The 24258-nt window shown below is 36.1% G+C and overlaps 1 protein-coding gene across 1 annotated transcript in view; it reads right to left on the bottom strand.

The window, feature by feature from the left end:
* GABBR2 (gamma-aminobutyric acid type B receptor subunit 2) overlaps positions 1–24258 on the bottom strand; it is an 802190-nt gene that overhangs the window by 155199 nt on the left and 622733 nt on the right. The window contains 3 exon segments of the mRNA XM_074281401.1: positions 241–373; positions 2579–2729; positions 6218–6298. Coding sequence (XP_074137502.1) covers positions 241–373; positions 2579–2729; positions 6218–6298 — 365 coding nt within the window.

The raw sequence follows: 24258 nt of genomic DNA on the forward strand, positions 1-24258 counted from the left end.
TGGAGTCTGGGGGTGACTCCATATCTTTCTTCATAAAAGTACATGAACTTTGTAATAATTCTTTCGCTCTTTTCCCAGAGGCTTTTTCATTTTTGGGTTTATGACTCTGTTCTGAATGGCTCAGATTTCTAAAAACTGATTGCTCAATAAGAGACATATTATATTGTATTTTCTGTTTTCACCATAAAAAGTTTTCTGCTGTATAATTCATTTCTAGGTAGAATATTTTAAGTTACTTACAGTGCAAAGTGTTTCAAATGTTTTTTCAGAGACAAAGGATCCATCAAGGCCAAAAAGAAAAATAGATGCATAGGATAGCATTCCCCCAAGGATAATAAGGTTGTTCATGTAAGGGCTGGACATCTTTATTAGCCTACCAACAAAAAGAATAGTACACTTATTAAAACAGTTCATTCATTCATTCACTCAATATATCTTTGATGAATGCCTGTCATGTATAATACTGTATTCTGTGTTAAGTACTGAAACAAGAAAAAGTAAGGCATATTTTTTTACTTGGGAAGTAAAGTAGATAGATGAAAACAGTTCAGTAATAATACAAAACTTCAGTAGAGAGTATAGACAACAACAAATTGGAAATAGGAACATTGATTTTCCTCCTTGTTCAGTTTTTTTTAGTAATGTTTTTTTAGTAACTCTTTGTGACTCCATTTTGGGGTTTTCTTTGCAAAGATATTGGAGTGCTTTGCCACTTCCTTCTCCAACTCATTTTACAGATGGATTATTGAGGCAATAGGGTTAAATGACTTGCCTAGGGTCACACAGCTAGTGTCTGAGGCTGCATTTGAATTCAGGTCTTCTTGACTCTAGAACCAGAATTCTATCCATTGCACCACCTAGCTGTGGAATTTCCCTCTGGCATGCTAGAAGAAATTATGGGCATTTAGTCTTTAGTTAATGGCAACTATCAAAAACAATAATGGGATATTTTTATGTTTTGTAGCTTCTAAAGTGCTTTCTTCACAATGACTCTATGATATAAATACAGTAAATGTCATCAATCCGATTAATAGGTGATGGAAGTGATAATTAATGAGATTAAGTGACTTTTATAGACTTGGAATTCATTCCTAGGTCCCTTGATTTCTAGTCTGGTGTATTTTCTGTTAAACATGGTAAAAACAGTGACTTGTCCAAGCTTCCTAAATGAGAGAGTCCTGTCCAGTAGTAGAATGGTATGCCTTGGTGTTTGTGAAATGTCTGTAATTGGAAGTATTCAAGCCAAATCTGGATGACCATTTGCTTATGGTTGAGATGAGGGAGGGGAGGGTCTCACTTCAATGGATTATATGACTTCTGATAACTCTTTCAAAGCTGACATTCTAGGACTCAAGAGAACTTCTTTTTGTCTTTCATCTAGGACCAAAAAGTTAACAAACTAATAAAACATCAAAATAATTTTCCTTTTCTCATATAGGAAGAGGGGAAAATTCATTGCAGTTGCCCTAGATTCTCTCTTGGAGTTTATTCCTGGATCAAGCAGTGACTCATCTTCTAGGTTCCAACAGCTTTGGTAGCCTCAGAGATGATGTTTCACTGTGGGGGACACAGTGGCTGCCTCTACTTAATTCTTGATCATATGCTGTGTTTGTGAGGCTGCCTTCACACTGGGTTCTAGGCCAGTGTCTTTCAGAGGTATAACATGTATTTAAAAGATGAGGAATGTATAATCTGAAACTGGCCTTGAATAGCAGCGAGACTAATCTTCCCCCTTCCCACCTCCATTCTTCTCTTTCAACTGTCCCTTCCCAACCCATCTCCCAACCCCAACGTTAGGGAAACTGAATTTAGAGACTCTCCATGGAAACTAAAGAACTATATTTAAAAAATATGTAGCCTAAAATGTGGCCTTGTTTGTCATTTAACAGTAGCCAGATTTCCCTAGTGGGCGAGTTTTTCTGTGGGTGAATGTTCCTTATAAGTTGGAAATGCAGTGTGGTAGAATGAAGAGAGCTCTGATCTTGAATCTAACTATCCTCTATTCTAGTCTTAACTTTAACCAAATTGCTGTGTGACCTTGGACAAGTCACTTCTTCCTGAGTTTCTTCATCTGTCAAATGAGAGGAATTGGGGTAGTTGATCCCTAAGAGCTTTTCTCTTTCTCACAATGGGAACTGTCTGATGACCAACATTTAATATGATTGTACATGTATAAATTAAGTCAGATTGCTTGCTATCTTGGGGAAGGGGAAAAGGAGAAAAAAATAAAAATCAAAATCTGATAGAAGTAAATGTTGAAAACTTAAAAAAAAAGAATGTTAAAAAATGAGAAGTGTTTGCATCCTTTCTCCTACTATGTAACCCCCTTGCTATCATTCTGAATGCTCAGGGTATAACATGCAAAGAAAGACTATAATAATACTGATAATGACCAGACTATTTTACATTTATATTTTTAAAAGCATACTGTTCACAACTATCATCGAAAGTAGATTGCATAAATGTTATTATGCTCAATTTACAGATGGAGAGTCTGAAGGTTTACTGTGGTCAGTTCTAGGCTCTATAAAAGCAGCACAAACATAGATTAGGAGCAGGAGGAAAATGAACAGCTTACTTTTGGTTCCTGTTTTTGATGTTAAAGAAGAGGAAGGCGCTGGCCATGATCATCCCTAGGATTGTGAGGGCAGAGAGAATGCTGTAAAGAGGAAGGGAGATTTCCCGCAGCTGCTCTTGGATGATTGTTTTGTCTTTTGGAGGTTCTGAACCTGAAAGGTCAATAAGAAAAATCAACTTAAGCGAAACACACATTGATTTCCTCTGAGAGTTATTTATTATTGTCATTGTGTCGAACATAGGAGAAACAACAACTGTGACTTGAATACTGAGGATTCATTTTTAGTCATTACCACACCTAAGCTAGCCTCCTTCCCCCTTCCTCCATTTTCTTCCTCTCTTCATCTTTCCTTCCTTCCTTCCTTCCTTCCTTCCTTCCTTCCTTCCTTCTTTCCTTCCTTCCTTCCTTCCTTCCTTCCTTCCTTCCTTCCTTCCTTCCTTCCTTCCTTCCTTCCTTCCTTCCTTCCTTCCTTCCTTCCTTCCTTCCTTCCTTCCTTCCTTCCTTCCTTCCTTCCTTCCTTCCTTCCTTCCTCCTTCTTCCCCTCCCTTAGTTTAAAAAAATATAAAATTAAAATTCACAACTAACTGTCTAAGACATTCCTAAATATTAGTAATGTTTCCCTCCTCTTTCCTCTGCTCCTTTATGTTTGGTATGATAGTTGCATGCAAATTCAAATTCAAATCATTAAATCATATGGCCTAATAGATTAGGACCTGGCCCTAGGTTTAGGAAGAGCAGGCTTTTGCCTTTGACACATACTATGATCCAGTCCCTGAATCAGGGGCCTAGTGCCCCAGAGAAGATGCTATTTTGCATTGGTGGAAAGGGTTTCCTTACTTGCAGTTCCCTTTAAAGGGTTAGAATTTAGGGAGTGGGTTGTTGTTCTTTCTTCCTTCTGAAAGAGGATTAGTGACATCATCTGGTATTAACTTGAGTGAGAACTGGATTAACTGAGGCAGAGGTATACAAAAACATCAGCTTCACTCTCTCCTCCTGCCATCAAAATCCAGTAAAACTGATTTCCATGCAAAAAAGTCTTTCATAATCACTTCCAGCCAAATTAGGCTTTTCTTTCCATGAACATTACTTTATGACTCTCTTACTATCCTTAGAAAGGCCAATTTACTTCATTGCATCATGCTGGGTATAGTATGAGGACTAGGCCAGAAGCCCTTGGCCATTTTTGATTGGCTGGTTGGGTGTGACTAATTGTAAAGCCTCCTGATGGCCTAAATCCTATTGGAAGTAAAGCCTATAGTCAGGGATTTGGGAGAGAGTTACCATTCAGGTTGATGAATTAGAAGGGAAGGAGCATAGGTATGCATTGGGTTTCCAGTTACATCATAGCAGACTTCCATGAAAGTATAGGGCCAGATTGAATGGGCTGTGTTCCTCAATGAAAATAACATCTCTAGGAAGTTTTATGTTGTGTGTGTGTGTGTGTGTGTGTGTGTGTGTGTGTGTGTGTGTGTGTGTGTGTATGTGTGTATGTATTATATCCCTTTACTTCTGAAGTAATAGCTTTAATGAAGGGTTATAAAAAGAAACTGCTGGTAGTCTTATAAGATTAAAAAAAAAAAAAAAACTCTCCAGAATGAGCTCTTTTAGGACTTTCTTTCCTCAAGCTCAGTCACTTCTATATTAAAAAAAATCAAAGAGATCACTCTCCAGAGGGTTCTGCTTTGCCTTTATAGAATGTGGAACAATTTTAAATTGAAATTCAATAAATGCAGATTGTGAACAATCCCTGGGGTTGTGTATGTTCTATACTCTGGGCTTTTTCCATGAGTAAATATATCCCTAGAGTTCTTAGTACCTGAAGAGCAAATTGTATATTTTAGGTCCTGAATGGGGAATTAAGACTGAATTCCTAGCCTGGGTATTGACTTGTTCTGAAATTTTATCGTTGTTTAAAGGCTGGTCAGTTGTGTTAAGGTTAAAAAAGGACCTCGATGAGGAAGGACACTGTAGGTATAAATAAAGTATGATCAAAATGCTATAAGTTTTAGTTAATTGGTATGGATGATAATTGTAGGAGAACAATATTTTTTGTGTGTTTGGTGAGCAATGGAGGCAGCTTCCTAGGATACCCCATGAGGTGGGACACTTTAAAATATAACTTTTAAACAAAATGGACATTTTCATACTAGAAAAAGCTTATCCTCCCAGCTATTTATGTTAGAGGGAAAACTAAAATTCCATGGTGTACTCTAAATATACTTTTCACATAGTAGGAACACAATCTCCACACCTTGCCAAAGGTGTACAAATGTCTGACCCTGGCTGTAACAGAGGAGACTTTTCTTGCATGTTACTCTTACTAAATCTAAAGATTAAATTCTGTGAATGAAACTAAGTAATATGACAAAATTACTCATATTAGATTAAAAAGTGAATAAGCTAAACAATAGAGAAAATAAGTTAAATAGCTCAGGTAGCCTCTCAGGTAAATTCAGTAATTTGTGCACACAAGAAAAATTTGAGGAAATGGTCCCCACATGTAATTTGGGGAATAGTGCATTTTTCGGTTGTTTATTGCCTTTTTGTTCTGTAAGCCTTATTTATGAAATATGAACAATTGTGATTCATTTGTCCCTTCTCTGTAGTCCCCAAATGAGCCACCTCCATTCAGGCCTTAGTTTAGCTTGAGGAAAGACTGAGGGGATTTATATGCTCACTGACTTCAATATTATCCAGACTCTTTGGTATTTGAACAGGGGTCTCCAAATTGCTGGCTTTGTACAGCAGACTGCTCCCTAGCTTTGTTCCAGGCCATGGTCCCAAATGGGCTGATGTATATTCCTTTCCATGTACATAGTATAAGGGAGCTATCTTTCCTTCATGGAAACCCAAAGTAACAAGCCAAGTGGCACACTATGGAAGTGAATAGGGTACTATATCTGGAGTCTTAACCTCTGTCTACTTCAATTTCCTTAACTGTAAAATGCGGATCACCATAGTACTTATCCCTCAGGGTTGTTTTGAGGATCAAATGAAATAAATTTGCAAAGTACTTAGCATTGTGTGTGGCACAAAATAGACACTGTATAAATACTTAATCTCTTCTCCCTTCTCTTCTTAAGTGATCTTTGGGTTATTAGAGATAATTTACAAAATGTCACATTGTTCCTCTCCACTTGATTTTAAAGCAACTTGTCCTTTCCTGAAACCTGATAGCATCTTCCCCAAATCTGAATTCTGACTTGAGATTGAGTAAGAGTCACTCAGCAGTTTGTCCCTAAGACTTATGTATAATGATATTTTGTACTTGTGATTTCATTAGTGTAAGGAATGTATGATGTAGAAACTTCTTCCATAGATGCAGATTAATACCTCCTTCTGAAATTTAAAATTCCTGATACCATAGCCAGACTTTTATCTGTCTTGCTGCCACATAAGAAGATAAAAATTAGAAAGCTCTTAGTGTAGTTCCTGGGCACATAGTAGGCACTATATATATGTATCTCTCTCTCTCTCTCGATAGATATGTCTATCTATCTATCTATCTATCTATCAATCAATCAAATGTTAGATTAGATTATTATTATTATTATTATTCTATAACATGTGTTCCTGGGTTACTGGGATATTTACACATATCATATCACTCTTTGACTGAATTTTAAGCAGCCATCATACCTTGAAATCTGATGGTATCATTGATGATTTCCAATGTGTCAGCTACAGCATTATATTCGCCCACCTTCACTTCACTACTATCTGTAGAAAAAAAACAATAAAAGGGTTATACAAAATTCTCTTTTTATTTGCTTGCTAAGGTGTCTTTTTCCATTTACTCTTTTTTCCCCATTGCTACAGATAGAGACTATCTATTTATTCTATCCTCTTTCTTTCCCAATTCCTCTACCTTGAACATAACCCTTTCTACTCAATCTCCAATATCTGTGTACACTGCCATTGCCATTTGCTTAATTTTTTATGCTTACCATGCTATCCCACTTCTCAGAGACCTCTAGTGCTTTCCCAGTTCATCTAAAATCATCATCCCCTGCTGTAAAGTCTTTCCTCAAATGTGAAGCTCGTTTAACATCCCTTTCCTCCCATTTCCTAGTCCATGATCTCTCTTTTTGATAGGAAGATCTCATTTTTTTTTTAAACAAAGAGTGAGCTTGTCCATCCTTTGTTTGCACCCTGAACACACACCATATACATACCTTGTGCTTTCTTGCCTTTGTATCTCTAAGACTTAGAGCTAGAATGGAATCATCTAGTCCCTTCTAATTTTATAGGTCAAGAAAGTGAGGCTCAGACATGAACTTTTAACTTTTTTTTCTTTTTTTAATTAAAGTTTTTTAATTTTCAAAATATATGTATGGACAATTCTTCAACATTAGTCCTTGCAAAACCTTGTGTTCCACTTTTCCCTTCCTTCCCCCACATCCTCCCCTAAATGGCAAATAGTCCAATATTTGTTAAACATGGTAGAAATATATGTTAAATCTAATATATGTATACATATACAATTATCATGCCTCACAAGAGAAAAGGAGAAGCAAAATAAAATGCAAGCAAACAAATAACAGAAAGAGTGAAAATGCTATGATGTGAACCACACTCAGTTCCCACAGTCCTCTAGGTGTAGAAGGCTCTCTTCATCACTAAACAATTGGAACTGGTTTGAATCATCTCATTGTTGAAGAGAGCCATGTCTATCAGAATTGATCATCGTATAGTCTTGTTGTTGCCATGTGTAATGATTTTCTGGTTCTGCTCATTTCACTTAGCATCAGTTCATCTAAGTCTCTCCAGGCTTCTCTGAAATCATCCTGTTGGTTGTTTCTTATAGAACAATAATATTCCATAACATTCATATACCATAATTTTTTCAGCCATTCTGTAATTGATGGGCATCCATTCAGTTTCAAGTTTCTTGACACCACAAAAAGGGCTGCCACAAACATTTTTGCATATGTGGGTCCCTTTCCCCCCTTTAAGATCTCTTTGGGATAGAAGCCCAGTGAATTTTTAACTTTTAAGTAAAGTTAAGCCTTCCAAGAAAAATATGAATTGGGATCAGACCATAGAGGAGCTTAAAAAGGATTTTGACAATCAAGTAAGAGAAAGAGAGAGAGAGGAAAAATTGGGAAGAAAAACTAGAGTGATGCAAGGAAAATCATGAAGAAAACAGTCAACAGCTTAACAAAGGAGACATCCACATCAAAAAACAAATAAACAAACAAACAAAAACAAAACACTGAAGAAATTGTACAAATACTAACAGTGTTAGTTGGGAATTGAACCTATATCTCTGACTCTCAACTCAATGCTCTTTCCATCCCAATATTTTGACTTTCGAAGGCAAGAAAGTGTGTTTGCTCATCTCCTCCTCATGCTTGGATGTCCTCCCTCTTCACTAGCTGAATTCCTACTCTACCTTTAAGGCTTACCTCAAAGGTTGTCTCATTTGGCAAGTTGTTTTTGATTTCCTCTTTCAGTGATTACCTTTCTCTTGGAACTTCACATAGCATTTTGCACTATTTAATTCACATATTGTATATTTTAGACTTGCAGTCAGAATACCTGGCTCTCATGCTTATTTGTTATGTGATAGGCAAATCACAATCTTTCTGATTCTCAATTTTTCACATTTGTAACTTGGTGATAATTAAACATGAGTTATTCACTTCATGGGGAAAGTGCTTTATAAAACCATAAAGCCATAACCAAAAATTATTACTGTTATTATTATTAAAATGCTAATTTTGACATTCAGTTGTATGGACAGTCCATCAATTTGTTTATCAGTGTGTCGATTCTAGAAGGACACTGTATTTGAACAGTAAGCTAGTCTCAGAATTTATTAGGAAACAGCATTTGGCAAATTGCGTATTGTTTTCAACTATCCTATGCAACCTGCTGAAACAAATAAAAAAACCTTCATCTTTTTGACTTCAGTTTTTTTCCTGGTGATATATTATGGATGTGAATGATGTAATACTTTAATCTCTTTTTAAAAAAAATTTAATTAAATTTTATTTTTTTCTATCAACAAAAGTCTTCTTTGTCTGTGCTTTTCTCCTTTCCTCCCTCTTCTTCACTAAGAAAGCAAGAAAAATGAAACTTTTGTAGCAAACATGTATAGTCAAATAAAACAAATTCTCACATTGGCCATGTCAAAAACTTATGTTTTATCCTGCTCTTTGAGTCTATCATGTCTCTGTCAGGAGATGGGGAATATGTTTTATCATGAGTCCTCTTAAATCATAACTGATCATTGCATTTATTAGTTACTAAGTCTTTTAAAATTGTTTTTACAAGTTGTAAAGCTGTTTTATTTTTTAAGTAGTATTTTATTTTTTCCATTTATATGTAAAGATAATTTTCAGCATTTATTTTTTGAGTTTCAAATTTTTCTTCCTCCTTGTCTTCTCTCCCTTCTTCTCAAGTTGGCAGTAAATCTGATATAGGTTATCCATGTATAATCACATAAAACATATTTCCACAACACAGTCATGTTGTGAAAGGAAAAAAAATAGAATAAAAGAAAAAACACCATGAAAAAACTCTAAGTGAAAATAGTATACTTTGATATGCATTCAGACTTTCCCAGTTCTTTTCCTAAATGTGGATATTATTTTCCATTATGAGTTTTTGGATTTGTCTTGAAACATTGTATTGCTGAGAAGAGTTAATTCATCATGACTGATCCTTGCACAATGTTACTGTCAGTGTGCAAATTTTACAACATTGTTATTTGTAATATCTGGACCTTAGTTTATTCAACTGGAAAAAAAAGTGGGGTGGACTGGATGTTTCCTAATATACATTCTATCTTTTACAATCAATATTGTAGTTAATATTGTTACTGTAATCTCTGAAGATTTTCCCACCAGCACTGGAAGGCTGCAGTGCATTACCAATGATGGTTTACATTCAAGAAGTAAAACAAAAAATATCATCCAGGATATACATGATCAGAAAAGGAAGAAGGTTCATAGTATAGTGAGTTCATGGTAGTAAAAGATGGATGTCCTACTAAGATCTGGAGGAAGACCTGTGCTATACTCGGTGAAACCTCTATAGAGCAGCAGACTCAGGTCTGTATATACTGCTTTTTTCTGCCAAAGTGATTTTCCTTAAGACTTAAAATCAGACTCAAACAACTTCACTCAATTTCTCTTGTCTCTAAGATAAAATGTAAACTCGTACTTAACTTTTAAAACTTCTTACAATCTGACCCCAGCCTATCCTTCTAGCTCTGTTGGACATTACTCCTTCTCCCACATTCTGTAATACAGCCAAGCTGGTTTCTCTCTTCACAGATAACATTTTATCTTCTATCCCTATGTCTTTGTGCTGGTCATCTCCCCATGCCTTGAACTTGTTCTTTTTCCCACTTGACTTCATAAAATCTTTCTCTTCCTTCATGAGTACTATCTTCTACATGAGGTCTTCCTCAATCCTTCCCTTCCCATTGCCTTCTTTCCCAAATTGCCTTACATTGAACTATTTTATATTTATTTGAGTTTATTCTCATTATATTCATTATCTACGCCCTTGTATATGTGCTTGTTGTCTTGCTCATTTGAATGTACATTGAATGTGAATAGAGATTATTTTGTCTTTATACTCATGACCTCATCTATCACAATACTTAGTAAGTCTATAATATTTTTAATTTTTAAATTCTGAACTTAAACATTAAAAAAGAACATTTCCACATAGAAAAAGAAAGAACTGTATAAGAAGCCATAAAATCTATTTCATACTGCTTGCTTTAAAGAAAGATATCTAATAAATTCAACTTATTACTTTTATTTATTTACTTTTTTTTTGCAAAGCAATTGGGTTAAGTGACTTAAGGGTCACACAGCTAATATGTGTTAAGTGTCTGAGGTCAAATTCAAACTCAGATCCTCCTGACTTTATGGTTAGTGTTCTACCCACTAGACCACATAGCTGCCTCTGAACTTAATACTTTTAAAGTGTTTCTGCTGATTTCTGTTTTCTTCTGTTCTTCCTTCTGTTTTCTTCTGTACATTAAAAAAATATTCAAATGGCTTTCTATTTTTTTGAGGGGCTATTAATTTTGCTATTCTCCTTTTCTCCCCTTTTGTGTCCCCTAATTAAAAACAGAGGAGAATCTTCCACTCCCAATAAATATAGAGTCAAAGAAATCTACACAGTGGTTATGTCCAAAAATGAAGGTTCTGTCTGTACTTTGAGTCCATCACTTCTCTGTTGGGAGATGAGTAATATGCTTCACCTAGATTCTCTTTAGACATGATAGGTCAATTATTGTTGTTGGGTCATTTTCAGTTGTGTCTGACTCTTTGTGATCCCATTGTAGGGTTTTCTTGGCAAAATTGCTGGAGTGCTTTGCCATTTCTTTTTCCTGCCCATTTTATAAATGAGCAAACTGAGGCAAACAGGATTAAGTGACTTGCCCAGGATCACATAACTAGGAAGGACCAGCACCCTATCCACTACACTATTTAGCTATGTTAGATCAGTAGCAGATAATTAATAAATTATTAATGATTCACTAAAACAAACAGAGTAAGAGAGACATGGTTTGAGCCATTGGAGAGTGTATTATTAAGGACCTCTCCCTGAGAAGACAACAGTAACCATTATTTATGATCTTGTTCCCCTTTTAGATTGTAAAGGACTATGAGGTCAGAGACTATGTCTCCCTCAGCACCTAGCATAGAACTCTCTACACAGAAAGCATTAAATAAATGTTGGTTGACATTTTTAGTTATATGAAAAATGCTCTAAATCACTATTGATTAGAGAAATGCATATTAAGACAATTCTGAGGTAACCACATCACACCTCTCAGATTGGTTAAGATGACAGGAAAAGATGATGATAAATGTTGAAAGAGATATGGGAAAATTGGGACACTAATAAATTGTTGGTGTAACTGTGAAATAGTTCAGCCATTTTGGAGAGCAGTTTAGAACTATGACCAAATGGCTATAAAACTGTGCATACCCTTTGATTCAGCAATGTCTCTACTGAGTCTATATTTAAACAAGATCATAAAAGAGAGAAAAGGATTCACATATGCAAAAATGTTTGTAATAGTCCTTATTGTAGTGGCAAAGAAATGGAAATTGAGTGGATGCTCTTCAGTTGGGGAATAATGAATGGTTTATGAATGTAATGGAATATTATTGTTCTATAAGAAATGATGAACAGGCTGATTCCAGAAAAACCTGGAAAGATTTACATGAACTGATGCTGAGTGAAGTGAGCAGAATCAAGGGAACATTGTACATAGTAACACCTAGATTATATGATAATCATCTACGATGGAGCTTTTTACAACTGTGAGATGATTTGAGGCAATTCCAATAGACTTGCGATAGAAAGTGCCATCAGCATCCAAAGAGAGAACTATGGAGACTGAATGTGAATCACAACATAGTATTTTCACCTTTTATTGTTCTTTGCTTCTTCTTTTTTTCTTTCTCATGGCTTTCTCCCCCACTTTGATCTGATTTTTTTTGTGTGTGTGTGTAGCCCGAGAACTATAGAAATAATTTAGTAGAATTACACATGTTTAACTTATATTGAATGGCTTGCTGTCTTGGGGAGGGGGAAAGAGGAAAATAGGCAGAAAAATTTGGAACACAAGGTTTTGCAAAGGTTAATGTTGAGAGTTATCTTTGCATGTATTTGGAAAAATAAAATACTATTAAAAAAGAATAGGTAAGTTCATGAAATATTGCTGAATTGAATTAAATGAAATTCATTCTACTTATCCTATTTTAGAATCCAAACTTCCCTAGAATTTATGCACTTAAAGACTTCTCTTGGTGTGTCAGAACGCAAGTGGCTATTTTTCTGCAGACAACAGCTTTACATCTTTAATAAGATAGAGGTTTTTTTTTTCTTTTTTTCTTCCTAGATAATCAGATGGAGAATTCAGTTAGTTTTCCCAAATTTCCTCTTCTCAATTCTGCTTGCTTCTACATGTGGCCAGAAATGACATAGTTTTGTCTTTACACTAGAAGAGTGAAGCCAGTGACTGATTGCTTTTTTCCAATCAGAAGGGATAGGTTGGATTTCATTTGGCACAGAAGATGAAGAGGAAGAAAGAGATGAAAAGCAATAGAATGATGAGGAAGGGAGAGCATTCTAAGCATGGAGTAAGGTCTGAGCAAAAAGAAATAAGGATTTCTGGAAAGAGTCTGGAGCCAACGACTAGTCAACTTTGGTCTGCAGTATAGACTATGTGGAGAGTAGTATAAGATAGTTTAAAGTTATAGTACAAAAGGTCTTTCAGAGTGATTTAAATCCTATTTTACTAATTGATTCCTAAAATTCAGAAAGATCTTCTGAATTCTCTTTTAAAAATTCAGAAAACTTTGTGAAACAAAATCTAGTAATTCTTACTTTTGACTCTTTTGTTCCTTTGATTTTTAGGAAGAGAGTGAAATATCCATCAACAACTTCCTCCTCACAGAGAGATTCCATGCCTTTTGGTGAATGCTATAGGATGCTGGCCTGCTGTTATGCTATGCTGTCAAGCCCATTTCTGGAAATGTCACATTAGCAAAACCCAGTGGTAATCACTGTGTTATAGAATTCTCACATTGGACTTTTAAAAGGCTAATGTGAAAGGAAAGGTTGAACTCCAACTGCTCTATGTAGGAAGCCTTTATTTATTTATTTTGGTGGTGGGGCAAAATCACATGAAATATGCAGAATAGCTCAGAATAACCAGAAGGCAGAAGTGGGATGTTGCTTGCTATTATCCTACCAATTAATTGGGTGACACATCCTATCCCAGGTTTCTCTTGTGTTTCTATGATCATGGAATGATGATTTACTCATCCCTACAGTTCTTCTATTGTGAAACCACAGTAATACTGAATAAATGGTGGGTAAGGGGATAGATAGGTGGTGCAATGGATAAAGCACAGGACTTTTCAGGAAGACCTGAGTTCAAATGTGGCTTCACTTACTAGTTCTGTGATCCTGGACAAATCACTTAGCCCTGTTTACCTCAGTTTTCTCATCTGTAAAATGATCTGAAAAAGGAAATGGCAGACCACTCCGATATCTTCACTAAGAAAACTCCAAATGGGGTCATGAAGAGTTGGACTTGACTGAAATGACTGAACAACAAATAACAAGGTTGCACATAACAAATTTCTTGTAAGCCAATCTTAAGGATAAAACAATAAAGAAAAGGCAAGAGGCATCTTGACCTACAACACTTGGGATAAAGTTGTTACCATGTAATTTGCTGTAATGACTCTCCTGACACAATTCCTAAGGAATGGACCTTCTAGATTTCTCCTTCCTTACCTGTGTCCCCTAGACTTCCTACTTTCCTTTGAAACTCAGTTCAAGTATCATTTTCTTGTGAAGTAGGACCACCAGCTTCCTCTACTCCAACCTATGCACTGGCCCAGATACAGGGCTAGGGGCTGAGTAGGAATAGGCACTAAAGGAAATCTTTGTTTCCAACCTTTCTGTTAATGCTTTCTTCCCTTTTGTTCATTTCCACCCCTGTGGGACAGAACTAAGTTTCTGATCTATTCTACTTTGGGCTTCCTGTTCCCTTAAAAATGGTAGTGGGTCCTGCTCCCAGCATTCCCTTACCTTTGCTTGAAGGACATCACCATTTATGGATGAACAAGGAATCAAGCTGCAATCCTGCTATGCTGGTGAACCAAAAGCTTTACCATCTGCAATATTACTACAATGCTCCCAAATCCTGGGTTTTGTCGTCGCTCAGTGATGCAACCTAAAGACTCTTGCCATTCGCCCTGCAAGTGAAGACCACTAGTCTTTACAAATAGCCTGCAGCTAAATCCTTCTATATGTGTTACCTCTTCCAATTAGAATGTAAACTCCTCGAATGCAGGGACTATCTTAATTTTCTGTTATTACCAGTAATTAGCATAGCTCTTGCCATGTAGTAAAGGTTTTTAAAAAAGCTTTTTCAGTTATTCATTCAAGTCTTTTCTGATCATCCAGATGCTAATGCCTTCTGCTCCCAAATCCCCTTGTATCCATTTTGTATATATCTTATATGTACTTATTTATGCATGTGTTATTGTCCCAATTAGAAAGTAAGCTCCTTCAATTTGGGACTATGACCAAAAAACTGTTCATATCCTTTGATCTAGCAGTTTATACTAGGTCTGTATTCCATAGAGACCATAAAAGAGAGAAAAGGACCCATATGTGCCTTTTTTTGTAGTGGCAAGAAATTGGAAATTAAATAGGTACCCATCAATTAGGGAATGGCTGAATAAGTTATGGATATGAATGTAATGGAATATAATTGTTCTTTAAGAAGGCTGATGTCAGAAAAGGCTGGAAAGACTTACATAAATTGTAGATGAAGTGAGCAGAACCAAGAAAATATTGAACACAGTAACAACAAGATTATGTGATGATCAACTATGATGAACTTGGCTCTTTTCAACAATAAGATTATTCAAGGTAATTCCAATAGATTTGTGATGGAAAGTGCCATCCACATCCAGAGACAGAATAGAGACTGAATGTGGAGCAAAGTATAGTATTTTCATTTTTTGTGGTAGTTGTTTGCTTGCTTATTTTATTTCCCTTTTTTCATAGGTTCCCCCCTTTTGATCTGATTTTTCTTATGCAGCATGAAGAATATGGAAAATTTTAAAGAAGAATTGAACATGTTTAACTTAGATTGCTTGCTGTCTTGGGGAAGAAGGAGGGAGGAAGAAAGGGAGAAAAATTTGGAACACAGGGTTTTGCAAAGGTGAATGTTGAAAATTATCTTTGTATTTGGAAAAATAAAATAGTATTTAAAAAACTTCTTGAGGGTAGGTGCTGTTTCACTTGTTCTTTATACTCCAGATGCCTAAATTGGTTCCTGGAATATAGCAGTGTTTTAATAACTACATAGTGGTGTTTAATAAATTCTTTTTGATAGATTGACCTAAGTAGGAATAGCTAATTCAGCTAGCTCCATCATGGTTCTTCTATACTAAGCTGACTCTCTGAATGACTCTAAAGTCTATACACAGAACTGAGTTCCAGTATATTTGTATTCCCAGCTGTTCTATTTCCTACCAGTACCTCAAACTCAACATGTCCAAAACTGAACTTATCATCTTCTCCTCATAGTGGCTCTTTCTAACTTACCTACTTATATTGATAGTACCAATTGTCCTAATCATTCTCCTATTCCTTCTTCTAATTTTTCAGATGGAAACACTTTAAATTACTCCTAAATGTCAGGGGTTCATGATGATTACCTCAGGCACCCCAGAGAGAAGACTCAAGGACATAGCTGTCACTGGCCTTGTGAAACAGAACCATCAGAGCTCAACCCCCCCCCCCCAAATAGCATAGTATAGGGGAAAGTATTGGAGTTGAAACATCAATCATTTTCATAAAGTGCTAAAATGACTATTTTTTGCTCCCAGTCACATCTCCTTTCTTCCCATAGTCTCCTGACTTGTAGGGTAGTTGGGTTCATTTGGACTAGTTAAAGTGGGAAAAAAACATAACATTCCCATTGGAGCATTTGAGCTTATTGCATAAAGCAAAACCTTGGTGAAAATAGTAGGAGCAATACTAATAACAACTCACTTTTATATAATATTTTATGTGTCATGAGGCACTTTCCTCATAACAACCTTGTGAAGTAGTGGGAGCATTATTATCAGTACTCTATAAATTATCAGCCTCTAAGAGGTTTGCCTATGGTCCTACTGCTATTAAATGTCAGAGCTGGGACTCAAGCCTGAGTCTTTGAATCAATGTCTAATGATATTTCCATTGCCTCAAGCCAAAGGCAGTGCTACTGGGGAAGGGTTTTTCCTCTCCTCACCTTATTCAATATTTCTGTCAGGGATGAAGTATCAATAGAATCCTCAGGAATAGAGATTATAGGAACAGATGGGAGATTGTTCATGGGAAAGACTGTAAGATGGCTGATGATGCACAGGGATGAGAGGAGGAGGGAATAAGAAGCCATGTTTTTATTTCTTTGGCATTGGCCATCTCTCTCACTTCTCAAATTTTAACTGTGCCTCCTTTTTCTATACTATACTAAAACTCCCCCTTATTGTCACTTTCCTTTTTCTCCCTTTTTGTTCATCTTCTCTTTGCCTGTTCTCTTTCAGTCTTTTCTTCCTCTCCTCTTTCCCTCTTTTTTCTTTTACTTTCTTTTTCAGTCTTTTCTCCCTTTCTTTTTCCCCTCTCTTTCCTTCTTTCCTCCTTTCCCCCTCCCTTTTCTTATTCTTGTCATCCTCCCTTATTATCTCCTCTTTCCTCCCTTTCCCCTTTTCTCTTTCTTCCTCTTCTCACCTCCCCTTTTTACCTTCTTTCCTATCTCTATTTTCTTTCACTTTCTTGTCCCATTTTCCTCCTTACCTCTATTCCTTTTAAAAATCTATTTTCTTTACTCCTTTTCTTCCTTCTCTTTTCTCCCTTTCTTCTCTCTTCTTATCCTTCTTCTTTCTCATTTCCTCCTTCCCATTCCTTCCTTCCATTTCCCTTTCTCATTTCCTTTTCTTTCTTTTCCTTCTCCTCTTCTTCCCCCATCCCACCCCTTCCCTTCCCAAGTCAGGAAATTGGACTCATTATATAATTTGCACTATATATCCTGCTTTTTCTGGGCAAGTGAATTAACAGGTGTCTAACAAAAATCCATTTTATTGTTTAAATTTACTCCTCGATAACTGACCCTTTATGCCAATTTACTTCAGCTGCCTGTTCTAAAACTGATCTCACTGACTTCTGTGTGGGAGAAAATAGATGAATAAAATAATTTGTGTGAGCAGTCATCTTAAGAAAAGGCTTGAGAATCTATGCCTCTTTGCTGTACTAGATCTAAAACTATATTATAAAGCAGTGATCATCAAAACCATTTGGTAGTCGATCAGTAAAATAGGTTAGGTTCACAGGACAAAATAGTCAATGACTATAGTAATCTAGTGTTTGAAAAATCCAAAGACCCCAGCTTTTGGGATAAGAATTCACTACTGGACAAAAATCTCTAGGAAAACTGGACACTAGTATGGAAGAACTTAGGGTTTGACCCACACCTAATACCACATATTAAGATAAGGTTGAAATGGGTTCATGATTTAGACATAAAAAATGATATTATAAACAAATTAGAAGAACATAGGATAGTTTCTCTCTCAGATATGTGGAGGAAGAAGGAATTTGTGATCAAAGAAGAACTAGAGATCATTATTGATCAGAAAATAGATAATTTTGATTATATTAAGTTAAAAAGTTTTTGTACAATGCCGACAAGATTAGAAGGAAAGCAACAAACTGGGAAAACATTTTTACATTCCAAGGTTCTGATAAAGGCCTCATTTCTAAAATATATAGAGAATTGACTCAAATTTATAAGGATTCAAGCCATTCTCCAATTGATAAATGGTCAAAGAATATGAACAGATTATTTTCAGATGAAGAAATTGAAACTATTTCTAATCGTATGAAAAGGTACTCTAAATCACTATTGATCAGAGAAATGCAAATTAAGACAACTCTGGGATACCACTACACACCTCTCAGATTGGCTAAGATGACAGGAAAAGATAATGATGAATGTTGGAGGGGATATGGGAAAACTGGGATACCCATACACTGTTGGTGGAATTGTGGATGGATCCAACCATTCTGGAGAGCAATTTGGAACTATGCTCAAAAAATTATCAAACTGTGCATATCCTTTGACCCAGCAGTGTTTCTACTGGGCTTATATCCCAAAGAGATCTTAAAGGAGGGAAAGGGACCCACATGTGAAAAAATGTTTATGGCAGCCCTTTATGTAGTGGCAAGAAAATGGAAACTGAATGGATGCCCATCAATTGGAGAATGGTTGAATAAATTATGAATTTTTTTGAATATTATTGTATTATATCTGTATATTATATCTGTAAAAACGACCAGCAGGATGATTTCAGAGAGTCCTGGAGAGATTTACATGAACTGATGCTAAGTGAAATGAGCAGAACCAGGAGATCATTATACACAGCAACAACATGCTGTTATGATGATCAATTCTGATAGTTGTGGCTCTCTTCAACAATGAGATGATTCAAACCAGTTCCAGTTGTTCGGTGATGAAGAGAGCCATCTACACCCAGAGAGAGGACTGTGGGAACTGAGTATGGACCACAATATAGCATGTTCACTCTTTCTGTTGTTGTTTGCTTGCATTTTGTTTTCTTTCTTAGTTTTTCTTCCTTCTTGATCCAATTTTTCTTGTGTAGCAAAATAACTGTATAAATATGTATACATATATTGGATTGAACATATACTGTTACATTTTAAACATATATTGGACTACCTGCCATCCAGGAAAGGAAGTGGGGAAAAGGAGAGGAAAATTTGAAACAGAAGGTTTTGCAAGGGTCAATGTTGAAAAATTACCCATGCACATGTTTTGTAAATAAAATGTTTTAATGAAAAAGAGAGAGAATCTGCCTCTTGAGTGACAAATATCCAATTCTTAGGTTTTATAACACATTTGCTAAAACACTTCTGTATGAAATGCAATAAATATGTATAGTAGCAGATTCCAGAGAATGACTGCATGTTAGTGCTTAGAGATCACCTATCCAAATTCTTCATTTATCAGATTAGGAAATTGAAAGGTATGTTATTTACTCAAGAACACTTAGGTAAAAGACCTAAGCCATGAATCCAGGACTTTTGGCTAGAAGTTCTCCACTCTTTCCATTAAACCATGTTTGCCCTTTGTTTTGTGCAAACCAACCAAGCCTAAGAACAGAAAATTCTTTCTTTTCTCCCAAGGGTAGAATTCTGAATAATTGGCAAATGCTTTATATCTAGGAGTTGAATAGGACAATAATTTGAAAAGAATTTCAGGTGATTAAATTTAGGAAGCTGAAAAAGGCCAATCTCTAAATAGCCTTTAGCTGTGGGGTTGAAATACTTTACTTGATTGGGAAATTGATGTGTTTTCAATCACTTTAAGGCTACCACATTTTGTTTCTCTGAGGCAGCAAGTACATATAGCTGGAATGGTCACTACAAATGAACAATGAGTCACGCCTGCAAAAGAATAGAGTGAATATCCTTTGGGAAATTATCAAGTGTTTTTAGTAACTCTAAGTAGTTTCATGAAATAAAGGTCCAACATTTTTTTTTTTTCTGAACAAAATTCTTTTTTTTTTTTTTTTTTGATGGTGTATGGTTGAGTCATTGAATGAAGACCACAATCTACAAAGACCTGAAGGTGAAAATTACACCCCCTGTGGTCCTCTTCATTATCTTTCAGATAATTCTCCATTTTGTTTCTTTAGATACTGCAGTATTGGATGACTTGCAGTCATATAATAACAATGGAAAAAAATGTTGTATTAAAAAGATAGATCTTTCTTTCAAGAGAAACTTAGAGCTGGTACATGTTCTAGTTGGTTTCCCAAAGGCAATCCAGCCCATTCTCTTGTTCAATAGTAGGTCATTTTCCATTTATAGTGTTTCGCCAATAAGCAAATCAATCAATATTTATTAAGCACATAATATTTACCAAGTACTCTGATAAAAATATATGTATATACTTTAGGGATGAGTTTTAGAGGGTATCCATTCAACTGCTTGCACAATAGACATTTTTTCCCCCCCTGAGGCTGGGGTTAAGTGACTTGCCCAGGGTCACACAACTAGGAAGTGTTAAGTGTCTGAAGCTAAATTTGAACTTAGGTCCTCCTGAATTCAGGGCTGGTGCTCTATCCACTGCGCCACCTAGTTGCCCCCACAATAGACATTCTTAATTCACTTGGGTCTTACTGAGTGAATAATCAGTCTAATATCCTTGGAGTCATTATGAATCTCATTTAATAGGCCCTGCCAATATTATGGGACTAGATGCAATCAACAAACATCTACAAATAGAAGAAGCTAGATGACCTCATTATCTATGAAGAATTTCTCCTTGACTTGGACTCTGTTCTGTTTTTCCTCCATAAAAATGGTGAATACTTGTCTTGAGCATACATCTGATCTCAAAACCCTCTGGTTAGTGTTTAAAACTTTCCATAATCTTGCCTTTCCAACCTTTTCATTCTTCTTATACCATACTCACTGCCATATATTCTATTACCCAATGAAATTTCTTTGTTGTAATCTTAAACATGACATTCCATTTTCATACTTAACCCAGTTTTTAATGGCTATACCGCGTTCTTGGAATTCTTTCCCTACTCAATTTTCTCTCATAGCTACCCTAACTTTCTTCAAGGGTTAGTCCAAATCTTACCTTTGGTAGGAGAATATTGGTTGTGCACATTACTTATTACTTGCATAACCTTAGCCAGGTCAGATTCCTTCTTTAGGCCTCTGTTTGGTCTCAATTATTCATTCATTCATTCAGTCAAAAACACACTAATCATCAGCTCTGGTCTCGATATTATGTTATTATCTGGGTAACCCATTTCAGAAGTTGCAATAGTCCTTGCCTTCAAGGAGTTTATAATGTAGTTACAGGAGATATACATATGTGGGCATATATAAAAGACATTAAAGGTGTTTTGGGGGAAGAAGAATTAGCAGCTAGAAAGAATCAGGCAAGATGTCATGCAGAAGATGGTGCTTGAGTTTAGCCTTGAAGGAAACAAGAAATGCTGAGATAAAGAGGGGAAAATAGTATATTTCAGGCAAGAGAAACTCAGTGCAAGGATACTCAGAGGCAGAATATGCAGTATTATGTATAAGCAATAGCAAGAAGGCCAATTAGGCTGGACCTCAGTCTATGTACAGGGAAGAAATGTGTCATGACCCTGGAAAGATAGTTTGGGGCTAAGTTGCCAAGGGCTTTAAAAATGCCAAACAGTAACATTTTTATTTGATTCTACAGGAGTTTATTGGGTAGAGGAGTGATGATCACATTTATGTTTTAGGAAAATCAGTTTGGTGGCTGTATGAAGGGTGGATTGGAAGGAGGAGCTACTTGAAGGATAGAGAATAATTAGGTTGCTGTTTAAATATTCGAGGCAAAAAGTGATGAGGACCTAAATTAGGTGATATTTGTGTGAATGTAGGGGTAAAAATGATAAGATTTGACAACTGCTTAGAAAAGTGTTTAGTCATTTAGCCCTATTCAGTGCTTTATGATCCCCAAATGAGGTTTTCTTGGCAAAGATATTGGAATGGCATGCCATTTCCTTCTCCGGCTCATTTTACAGATGGGAAAACTGAGGCAAGCAGGATTAAGTGACTTTCCCAAGGTCACACAGTTAGTAAGTGTTTGAGGCAGAGTTGAACTCTTAAGACTTCCTGACTTCAGGCCTGGTATTCTATCCTCTGTGCCTCTGTGAGATGAATGATCTCTCAAGTAGGAATAATAATAGACAACCAGGTCACAGGGCTATTGTGAAGAGCAAATGACATAATAAGCAAAAGCATAAAACTCCTAAATGGATGTATTTATTATTGTTTTATCCCCTCCTCTCCCTTATTATCCCATCTTTCTTTGAAAGGGTCTTAGGGAAATGCTGAGATAAAGTGTAGGATCGTAGACTTTAGATTGAAAGATACCTTGCAGGTCATTAGGTTTAATCCCCTTATTTTACAAGATGAGGAGAGTGAGATCAGGCAGGTTACTTCACAGGTAAGATTATTCAGAAAGTAACAGGCACATCCAAGTTTTGAGCTTGGGTCCAGAGGCTCTCAGTGTGGTCTTTCTACTGCATCACATTGAAGGCTCTAATATTTATGCAGCATCTGTTATATCAAGCTTCCTGCACTCCTGCACTCCACTGTCACTTTTGCTTTCTAGGTCCTATTGGACAATCTATGCTCTATTATGCTCCAAAATCCTAGACTTGGAGTTAGGTTGTATGGGCTCAAATAGTGGTTGACCCTTATTACTTATGTGATGTTAAGCCCTTACCTGACTTTGCCATTTTACTTTTCCTCATCTGTAAAAGAGTGTAATGACATTTAAACTACTTATCCCACAGGCTTGTTGTAAGGAAAGCATATTGTAAACATTAACACCATCTCACTATCACCATAGTGGTAATACCTAATCCCAGCCTTTCTAGTATTGATATTTTATGTTTTTTTAAAAGCTATTCTCTTGTCAATCAATAAATATTTATTAAGTGCTTACTATGTTCCTGGCACAAAGTATTCTAGGAAAGTAAAATAAGAGGGTAGTAGGATTAAGGGTGACTATAAATTCTATTTTTATATAGTACTTTATTTTTCCAAATACATGCAAAGATAATTTTCGTCATTCATCTTTGCAAAACTTTGTATTCCCAATTTTCTCCCTTTTCTCCTTTCCCTTCTCTCAAGATAGCAAGCAATCTGATATAGGTTAAACATATGCAATTCTTCTAAACATACTTCCATGTTCATCATGTGCACAAGAAAAATCAGATAAAAAGAGAAAAAATAAAAGAAAAAAAAAACCAAGCAAATAAACAACACTCATAATAGCAAAAGAAAGGTGAAAATACTATACTTTGACCTACATTTAGTCTTTATAGTTTTTTCTCTGGATGCGAATGACACTTTCCATCATGTCTATTGGCATTGGTTTGGTGATTATAAATTCTTGATAGCATAGTACCTGGCACATCCTAGGTGCTTAATAAATGCTTATTGATTGTAATAAACACCATTCAGAGATCAGAACATTCATTGAGTCTAAGGAACAGTATGTAACTAGGAAAAGGAACAGAGTCCAAATTGGAATTCAAGTGAACATAAGCCATAGTCAGCATAGGCTGGTAGCTCGGGTGTGTTGGGAAATTAAATCCCAAGTGGCTGATACAGAAATGGGAAGCCAGGAACTAGAGAGGCTATTTCAAGCTAGGAAGGCTGTCATAAGAGAAGGAAGGAAACTATTGGGAGCATCTGGCAAATGACCTCATCTGAGCTTTGACATTTCATGATAGTAGAGTCTATCTCATCCCAAACCTATTCTAATGTCTTAGCATGGTCCTGGCTTTGTGTACTTTCTATGCCAAGGAGCCGCTGGGTTCTCACAGTTGGGTGTCCACATGACGCATGGAATCTGCAAGGGGAAGTGGCAGTAACATCCTTGAAGATGAAGAGGTGCTCCTTCTTGCCAAAGCTAATCTCTTCTTATGCCCTTGATTCCATCCTCTCTCATCTCATCTGAGCCTTGTTTCATTGATCATCTTCCCTATTACCTTTTCCATCTTTCCTTACATACTGATTCCTTAATCCTGTCTATAAACAAGACTTGCTCAGATTGCCCTCCTGATCTAAAGATACATTCATTTGAACTGTTGTTCTCTCTTTCTCCACATCTTAATTGCCAAGCTTTTGGAAAACAGCTTATACTCATTGCCTCCCTGACTTTACCAACCTCTCACTCTTCAAAGTTATGCAATGTGGCTCTTTGCCTGCTCATGCTACTGAAACTTAAAGCTCAACAATGATCTTTGAATTGCCAAATCCAAAAGGCCTTTTCAATTTTTATTTTTTTCTGAAATATCTGGTCCTGCTGATCAGCCAACAATTCAGTCAATAAAACATTTGTTAAAATTGTGTGCACTGAGCTAGGTGTTAAGGACATAAACACATACACACACATATACACAATCCCTGCTCTAAAGAAGCTTTCATTCTATTAGGGTTAACAAGATGTACACATATAAATAAATACATTTTTTTTTGTTTTGGTCTAGATCTATGACTTTATTAGTGTCAAGAACTTCCAGGTGAAGGGGATTCTCTCT

The sequence above is a fragment of the Sminthopsis crassicaudata genome, chromosome 1 (genome assembly GCF_048593235.1).
Source record: "Sminthopsis crassicaudata isolate SCR6 chromosome 1, ASM4859323v1, whole genome shotgun sequence".
Lineage (NCBI taxonomy): Eukaryota > Metazoa > Chordata > Mammalia > Dasyuromorphia > Dasyuridae > Sminthopsis > Sminthopsis crassicaudata.